The sequence below is a fragment of the Etheostoma spectabile genome, chromosome 10 (genome assembly GCF_008692095.1).
Source record: "Etheostoma spectabile isolate EspeVRDwgs_2016 chromosome 10, UIUC_Espe_1.0, whole genome shotgun sequence".
Classification (NCBI taxonomy): Eukaryota; Metazoa; Chordata; class Actinopteri; order Perciformes; family Percidae; genus Etheostoma; species Etheostoma spectabile.
Window position 1 is genome coordinate 22,614,471 of NC_045742.1, and position 9,627 is coordinate 22,624,097.

At 44.2% G+C, this 9,627-nt stretch overlaps 1 protein-coding gene across 3 annotated transcripts in view; it reads left to right on the top strand.

The window, feature by feature from the left end:
- LOC116696638 (serine/threonine-protein phosphatase 2A 55 kDa regulatory subunit B beta isoform) overlaps window positions 1-9,627 on the top strand; it is a 47,688-nt gene that overhangs the window by 27,810 nt on the left and 10,251 nt on the right. For 2 of the 3 annotated variants that reach the window (XM_032527738.1, XM_032527739.1), the window contains exons 2-4: window positions 6,348-6,445; window positions 7,862-8,027; window positions 8,944-9,056. In XM_032527738.1, the coding sequence (XP_032383629.1) occupies window positions 6,348-6,445; window positions 7,862-8,027; window positions 8,944-9,056 (377 nt within the window). Of the gene's footprint in view, window positions 1-5,608; window positions 5,719-6,347; window positions 6,446-7,861; window positions 8,028-8,943; window positions 9,057-9,627 lie in introns of those variants that run through there. The other variant, XM_032527740.1, reaches the window with a different exon arrangement.

Consider the following 9,627-nt stretch of genomic DNA (forward strand, 5'->3'; position numbering starts at 1 on the left):
TTGTTCAGTTCGAAACATTGTATTATTTGCAGTGCAGTCCATTTTAATAGTAGTCTCAGCAGCACTGGGGCCGCCTTTAATTCTTTCACACCAGACATTTCACCACCCACTTACCACTAGCCTAGGTTTGAAAATAGAAAATATGACAAAAAAGAAACATATTTAAATCTTAAATATGATAGGACATCCCATAATTAAACAACCAAACTGCACATATTTGCAAAAGATTTACAGCATTTGATAGAATAGAACAGAACTGAAAAGAACTGAACAGAATAGAGGGATAAGGAGGGTACATAATGGTGAAGGATATATATGTGGTTGCAGGGTGGGTCAGAGCCACGCGCTTCCATTCGCCATCAGCTCGGGCTACTGATGCCACTGCGATAATCTTAATCATTTGCTCCGCTCCTGCTCTTACAGATGATTCCCTGTCACTACTAAACACACAGTCACTGGTTCAGAGCGAGGAGAAGTGAAGTGGGGGTGGGAGTGATGGATATCTTTGTTTGATGTGTGCGCTGAGATGAAAAACAGTAGGGGATCTTCCTCTTCCTGCTTCTTCCTGTCTCTCTGTCTCACCATTTTATTCATTTGATCAGGAGAAAGTAGGTGAGAGTTAAACGTCTCTCCTTAAAGCAGAGGACTGTCTAGTCGGTGGCCCATCTGCGCTTTTCAAACAGGGAACGTCTACTTTTGTTTTTTTTATTGCTGTAATTTATGACTGATCGTCACACCTCATATACCATGAATGAGTGAGTGTGTGTGTGTGTGTGTGTGTGTCCCTTTACCCTATATCTTCTTCTCTTAAGTGGTGTGAAGTCAGTCTGAAGCCAAAGATCATATGGGCTGGTGTCTGGGTCTATTGCCCGTCCTCATAAATCTACCTAAGTGCACATGTTCCATCAGGCTCGGTCCATTCGGACCACACACACACACACACACACACACAGTCACATACACGGGTCCCTGATGAGTGGCTGCGAGCTGGTAGGGATTTCCCTCAGGCCCTACTTTCCCACAGCAGCAGGACACTTTAATGATGTCACTTCTGCTGACCTATGGTTTGCACCAATCCCACGCCTCGGTGGCTCTGTGGGCGGCTACATTGACCCAATGTGTGCATGTACATGATGTGCACACGCTGTGAGTAGTCCAAAAAAATCTTTTAAGAGTGTTTTAAGCCACAACAGTTGTTGTCACATGCAGGAAACATCTCCTCACTATCGCATCAAAAACGCGGTCTCTGTAGACAGCCCAGGGTCTACAAATGCAACAAGAAGAAGTAATGTCACCCAACATCACTTAGAGCACCTTTACTGCAAAGTTTCCAGAGACAAAATGGCATTACATGTGTCTCACTGCAGCTGTGTATAGCAGTGTGTGTTGAGTCAATGGACTGTTACGCTGCAACAACATGGGTCTCAGTTAATTTTCATAATCTGCACCTTGGATGTTGCTATAATGGATACAATTGTCAAACTACAGCAGTAGAACACCAAGGGGTACACAAATGTAAAGAGATACCTCGCTGTGAGGCACGACCTAACCTAATGTCTGCTTTGGTATTGATTTCTGGTCCTTTACAATTTAGCTACCGGAACAATGACCTAAAGATCTATTGGTGGGACATGTAATCCCTTCCACCTTCTCTCCCCTACCCCCTTCTTTCTCTCTTCTTGCTTTGCTGCTTATATGTCGGATACAAGCTTGTGTGTGATGTGACCCCTCCAGCCCCGCTGAATACTGATGCAGTCCCGTAACAGAGAGCTCACAACCTTTATTGCAGCTGCTGATGAGAGCCGAGCACCGCCTATGGTTCTCTGTGCCAAGGCAAACGCCCTGGGGCCACACTTTAGGACCCCGGCATTAAAAAGACTTAGCCCACCATACCCCCAGGTCCCATCCATCCATTATTCACTACGAAACACTCAAAACGCCGAACCCCGCCTCGGCACGCAGCGCAAGAAAGATAATGTCTATATGTGTGTGTGTGGGGGTTGGTGTGTGTGGGGGGGGGGGGGGGGGGGGGGGGGGGGGCGAATGCTTAATGGAAAGCTGCGAAGTTGGGGAGAGTCATACTCCTTTATTCAGCAGCTGCTTTTATCCCCTGATTAGCTTCTTATTAAGTCTGCAGCTCCATGAAAATTTAATGAGAATTTATTAAAGAATACAGCGGGGTTGCTACTGTAGGACGATTACAAAAATATTCTATTTCTCAACTGGCTTCTTGATCATTGGAAGTGCTACTATGATAAATGGACTGTACGTGAGTCATTCGGTGCACTGCTAGCCTGAAGGGTAAGCAGTGTTTTGACCTTTTTGGACTTTATAATGGGATACATTTGTAAGTTTTGATAGCTAATTCCTATGTCCTGTCGAGGAAGCGGCGTCACTCGCAATCTTTCATGTTGTGGTGATGAGGTCACTGTAGATACAGGATTTCAGTCTGTACACCCGCATTCTAGTTTGATTCCAGCGTTGCAAACAGGAAGATGAAAGGGATTGCACCAAACAGCAGAGACAGATAGAGAGGGAGGGACAGCTTTTGTTTTGGTGGTGGATTATAATTCTATGCACCCCCAGCTTCCCCACCATCCCCCTCCTACATCTTCAGTTTCTAAGAGAATACCAGATAGCGAGCATTTGAAATGATCCCTCTTGGTATTCGTGTTAGCGCATGCAGGAATCGATCACTGCTTCAACTGCTTTTCACCACTCCTTTTGGTTTTGCCCTGTCCCGTGTTGTGTCTGTAGTCAGATGTGTGCCACGCCGATGTGCTAATGAAGTGCGAGAAGTGAAGCAGTAACACGTCTCGCCCATTTCACCCGTAACTCCCTGGAGTGTGAGGATACAGAAAAGCGAGTATATATGTGTGCGTGCACGCACACGCACACATATATACACACGCACGCACACACACACACACGTACATGCACACAGTCTGATTCTCAAGGGGCTGATTCTGAAGAAACCAGGTTAATTAGCTTGTTCACTCCAGATCTTACAAAGAGTCATGCTCCTCAGATGAAGAGAGCTGCATTGTGCTCTGTTGCTTTGTGTGCAGCTAATAAAGCCTAATAAACCCTTAATCATTTGGCTGGGCACCGGACCAGTAGGTAGCGGGGTCTATTCAAAATTTTGATTGATCTGCATTGTTGCTGGTGCGTAATGAAGTCATTATCTGTGATACATGCGTGTTTGTGTGTCTTCATGTTCTTGGAATGAAAGAAGAAGTGCAGATTGATACATATGGTCGATTGTCTTAAAAAGGAAGGAACGAGAGCGGCCGGGGAAAGAGAGTGCGAGAACGAACATGAATTATCCCCCGGCCTGATCCTTTGACGCAGGCAGCTCAGCACAAGCGCGGTAATCCTCTCCTCTCCATGTCTAGCAGTAACAAAGCATTTACACGACACCATGTTGCATACGTGTCTTTCTCTACCTGGAATTACTACACACCACTTACGCAACTAGTTTTCCAATACAGTCACACTATTTTGGGTCTGTCTGTCTTACACAACCGTCCAACGCCACAGGATCAAGCCTCAAGTGTGTTCTTTTGGTTCTTTTTTCACCCCTGACAGGATTACATGTTGTCTAGAGGTTAGCTGGGGTGCCTCTATTTTGGTCTTTGCTGAAGTCTGTACTGATGAGAGTCACTATAGAATCTTTTATTGACCTACTTACCTATCTAGACTTCCCCCCTCTTTTCATTTCAGTGGCCCTTTCTGTTATGTGTGATAGATGTTGCATGCTCTGGTGTCTATAAATACATTCAATATCCTCGCTCCCTGCCCTGCGTTTCTGGCTCCTCGTGCATGCTTTTCATTCCAGAATCAATGCATATCTATGTTTCCATCCAGTTGGTTTGAGTCCTGATTCTATATTGCATGCTGAAGGGGGGTTATTGAGAGTCAGATCAGGGAATAGAAACAGATAAGAGCCTGTGTTATTTCAGTCATATGTACACAGGTACACACACACATCACAGCAGCAGGCCAACAGGCTTGTCTGTGTTATTACCGGTGATGGATGTGTGTTATCTCGAGCATCCCTCTGATGCATCAAGAAGCGCTGACCTGTCTGTATCAGACCTGGCTGGCCACAGGATTTATGGGCTTCATCTTGTTATGGTCTGCTGATGAAGCTGTGTGTGCGTGTGAGAGAGAGTGTGGGTGTGCCTGTAAGTACTCATTTGTTCAGCCTGATGCTAATTCCAGTCCACCTTGAACCTGCTGATGCTCACGTAATAAAAATCGGATCTGGTGTAAGTGAAAATATTCATCACACACAGCCCGCCCACCTGCGACTCCGCTGCTAATCAGTTCGTTCCCTATAATCAAAGTTTATCTGAAAACACTGTTTGTTGCCATGCGAACACAATTTAACAAGTGGCTTCGGTTGAACAGATCGCATTGTCCGGTTCGAATACATTTGCATGATGGAAAAACTCATTTAGGGAAGCATTCCATCACGTTACTCGGAGTTCTCCGCTTCACTGGCTCGCCCTGAGTTTTCATTTTTCGAGATGATTGAAGGATGTATCCGTGTGTAAACTCGTTAAATGGCACCCATCAATTACTGTTTCTCCTCAGTGACTTAATGGGTTGATGATGAGAAGAGACGAGAGAGGGGGGGACAGAAAAAAGTATGGAGGACAAAATGAGAGATAGAGAGAGAGAGAAAGAGAAGGAGATTGAGAGAGAAAAGCTTTGGTTAAAAAATGCTAACTGCTAAGCCAATTCCATTCGATTCTCACCAGTGGCTTTGGCCTGATGGTGTTGGAGAAGACACCATTGTGTGTGTGTGTGGGGGGGGGTTCTGTCCATGTAGATAAAAAGGGAAATAACTATGGCGTCTGTTTTTTTTTTTGCACTTGCGAGTGTGTATGCAACAACAATGTGATGTGTCAGTGGGGTACTCCCAGTCTGTAATTAGGTCAGAGTGTTTCTTGTCTGTGGAACATTAATTAGTTTCTAGATTCAAATATGATTAGGATTGCCCCCCCCCCCCCCCCCCCCACACACACACACACACCCTAACGTCATTGTTAACACATGGCCATTAGAATCTCTCTGGTGTCATCGCTGAATGTTTCTCATCAACAATTAAATGAAACAAGGGAAGGACACACACACATACACACACACACACGCACATACATTCAAAGACAAGACTCTTAGTCATTCCCACCATGCACAGCAGCTCTATGGGGACTCCATTGTCTGAAGTTGTGTGCTGCATTGAACTGCACACACACTCCAACAGATGCAGTAGCAGGTTTTCACTCTATTGCAGCACTCTCTCTGTCTGCAGAATTACAGCTAGCATCAGCAACTAAGTCTGAGAGCTATTGGCACACACACATATACACCCCTCCGACTGCCGCTAGAGATGGAAACGGTCTCCATAGCAACATTGCCCTCTCCTGTTCAGCGCTCCGCCAGTAGCAGGTCCACAGAGGGCGGGGGGGATACAAAACAACAAGCTTTCTCTTTCTTTCTTTCTCTGTCTAATATTATTGCGACTGTTAAACAGAGGGCTAGCCTCTGCTGGGGTGTGTGTGTGTGTGAGTGTGTGCCTGTGTGTGTGTAACAGACAGCATGCTATGCCTTTTTAGCCCTGGGCTGTATAATAATTACAGTCACCATTAGCCTCTCCTAAATCCAGGCATATGTATGTCTATGAGAAGGGGAGGAAAAGCTACCTTAAGGGTAGGTGTCTGTTATTTACTTTTGGTGAAACTGTAGCTAAGCAGAGACACTGAAAAATGTTGGCGATGAAGTATAATTGGAGCAAATATATCTTATTGCTCTTATTATTCTTGTTGTCTCGTTGATGCACTGCATAGGTCAAATGTGTGCTACACATGCATACACACATCAGCTACAAAAGTGAATGGTTTAAAGGTTTAGCATTGTGTTTTTAAATGAAGGAGCATGAGAATCACTGAGCAGCACGGGGTCTTGCAGCCAGGAGGAGAGAGTTGAATGGCATTATTAGTGTGGCGGCAGCATTCTTTTAAAAAGCAGGAGAGCAATTACATGACAGATTGGCTCACTTCAGCCAGACAAGGGGCTGAATTAGTGGATATCATGCAGTGACTCATTCATTGGCTTCTCCTAACCCATATTTCACCAAACTAGGGTATCTGTGCCGGAGAGTCCTATGTGGGTTTGTCACGAGGTTCCCCTTCCCATCCCTTAACATTTTTTCCCCCCAGAAGCCACTCTACCAGATCTTACTGAAAGGTCTTTCTTTCTGTCTGACTGATACCTTGACAGCTATGTGCACGTCCACACTGACATTCCCCCCCCCCCCCCCTCTGCTTCCTGTGTTGCAGCTGACATTATCTCAACGGTTGAGTTTAACTCATCGGGGGAGCTGTTGGCCACCGGGGATAAAGGAGGCCGAGTGGTTGTCTTCCAAAGGGAGCAGGAGGTAGGAAATGCCAACAATGCAACACTAATTATGCTCCCCTTCTGCGGAGAGAATTTGACAGCCTTGGATCATTACAGTTGGATTGTTTGCTTTTAGATAAATAGGTAGTAAAAAGGTTTATTTGATAATGGTTTCTTGCTGGATTTACAGCAGTAAATATCTTGAAACTACAAACAAATATCTAGTAGTAGCTTTGGTGGGGCATCATTATAAACGCATCGTGTTTAATGGAAAAGCATTGGTTAAGACCACCAAAATTTATTCTGAATTCCAGTTAAATTGACCAAGGTTTCTTTATGCCAAATCACAGGGGAATATGTGCAAATGGTACACTGTCCGTCTAGAATTTTACATTTCATGTAATGGGGCAGCCATACAAATAAAAATGTACCATAAACTGTAGCTGCTATGGAGTGCTAGAACAAGCAGATAATATTAATATGTATACATATATATATATATATATATATATATATATATATATATATATATATGTGTGTGTGTGTGTGTGTGTGTGTGTGTGTGTGTGTGTGTGTGTGTGTAATGGTGTTGACCAGTGTCAAAAAATGAGACAAAGAATCTTCAGCCTTGCTAGCGGCTCTGTGAGCTTATAACACAACTAAAGCTAATTGCTAACATCAGCATGCTAATTAGCTGTTTGTTGTTTAGCAAGTACAATGTTTACCATGACCATGATGGCATGCTAATATTTGCTCATTAGGACTAAACACAAAGTAACACTGAGGTGGATGAGAATGTCATTAGTTCTGCAGGGATGTGGTCATAAACCAAAGTATTGGACAGATAGGCCTGTAACAAATACTACCTAATTGTCTAATAGCTATTACTTTACAAAATTAAGTTTTCTTTGTTTAACCGCAATAACTTGCTAACATAAGCTAAGGTCTGGAAAAAATATATTATACGGAACTATTGTCAATTTTATGTTCATTTATGTATGGCGTGGTTTACTTCATAGGCTGTGTACCTGTGTTGCTACATAATCTGGGTCACATGACAATAATATAACCAAAAGATGCAACCTGGGATTCAATCGAAACTTTAAATTTGTTTGCAAAAGTAATACATAAAAAATATTTTTTAATTTGACTGAAAGATAAAAAGGACATTGTTAACTGCAATCTTTTCTGAGACAATTAACTGTAAAGCCAAATTTGGAATTGTTACAGGCCTATGGACACATCTGATGAGGGCTCGGGATGAAAAGTAATACAGTCACAGTCCTGCTGCTAGCATGGCTAACATATCTCACTCCTCTACCTTTATTAGCTAACCCTAGCTTAATTTATTAATTTCACTTTAAGGTGGAAGAACAAATTCATGGGAACCCCTATTTAATCTTGTGGAGTTTATCAGCAAACAGGCCAAACTCTCACTGTGTTCCTCTTCTTGCAGAGTAAGAGCCAGCCACAACGACGGGGGGAGTACAATGTTTACAGCACATTCCAGAGCCACGAGCCGGAGTTTGACTACCTGAAGAGTTTGGAGATTGAGGAGAAGATCAACAAGATCAAATGGCTTCCTCAGCAGAACGCCGCCTACTTCCTGCTCTCCACTAACGGTAAGTCAGTTTGCTAAGGCGGCCCTGGGTACTGTGGGAGCGACGCAAGTGGCAAAATGGTCAACGAAACCATTAATCTGTCATGAGAGTGTGTTTGAATGATAGCAGAGTGTTGTTGTTACTTAATAAGAGTGTCAAGTAAAGGCATGATTCATGCCTCCCTTTGCAGAATGACCAGATGTAAAGCTGACGTAAGAGGAGACGTTATTAATGTCACATGAATATGTCTTTGACTGCTAGTGTGAATGTAGTTGTGTTTCGCTTGGCTGAGCAAGAGCGACCAGCAGACGCGTTTCAGATTGAAAACTTAATGCACGGCTGCCACACACACACACACACACACACACACACACACATACACACACACACACACACACACACACACACACATCAAAGTGGCGTGTGCCAACTCACACCATACATGCACGCTAGCTCAAACGGACACACGCAGACATCAGCAGAAAGACGTCTTGCAGATTGTGGGCTTCATGCATGGCTGCTACAGAAGTGCTAGCGGTGGCTGGAGCAGATGGTGGAGAGTCCTGTAGCGATGGCCACCAATATTCACAGCGGAAATTAAAAGGGAAAAAAAAAGAGGCCTTACTAGGCCGAGGAGACGAGATGTAACTGGTGCCGAATTGAAAAGCGCCCAGATGGCTTATTTAGGGGGAGCGCATACTGCAGCCGGGAAATGTAGTCAACACGTAGATTGATATCAGTGAAATCAAAATGTTCACAGGATCCACAATTCATCATTCCTGCTGGCTCTTGCCCAGCTACATGCCAGATCGGCCGCCCAACCCCCCCCCCCCCGCATCCATCTTGTATCTGAGATTCACTGTAGTGGGCCATGATCTAACTGTATTCTGTGTTTGTGTGTGTCTCTGTGTTTGTGTGTGGGATGTATCCATTTCAGACAAGACGGTGAAGCTGTGGAAAATCAGCGAAAGAGACAAGCGTCCAGAGGGCTACAACCTGAAGGATGACGATGGACGGATCAGAGACCCGTCGACCATCACCTCGCTACGGGTAAGGGGGTCACACCAAACTATCACTTCCAATGGCACGTGGAGTCAGGTAAACGGCTCTATGTGGTCTTGATGTTGTGTCAAAATTTCAGTTTGGCTCAGGGGCAAATACCAGCTTATAATTTGAAGACATCGACAATTATAGAAAAGTCCAAATTATTTCTTGAATGGAAACAAAAATAAAATTTTGAAAGTTTGAAGCAAGAGCCAATAGCCAGTTGGCATGGCTTAGCATAATGATTGAAAACGAGGACACAGATAGCGTTGTCCCACTACAGGTAAGAAATTCTGCCTAGCAGAACCACTACAACTTACAAATAAACATGTAACAGTCTATAAAACACTAGGTGGAGGCTGGGGGTGTTGCCTTGACCAACTGCCACTTTGCTCTTTTGAAAGCCATGAAGTCTCTCTCTCTCATGGGTGGGCCAAATTCTCTGGTTGGGCAAAGCAGAGAAAGGGGAGGTAACCCCTTATGACCTCATAAGGAGCAAGATTCCAGATCGGCTCATGGGAGCTTTCATTTTCCCAAAGGCAGAGTAGGATAAGCAGGGCTATGTTTACAAATATCA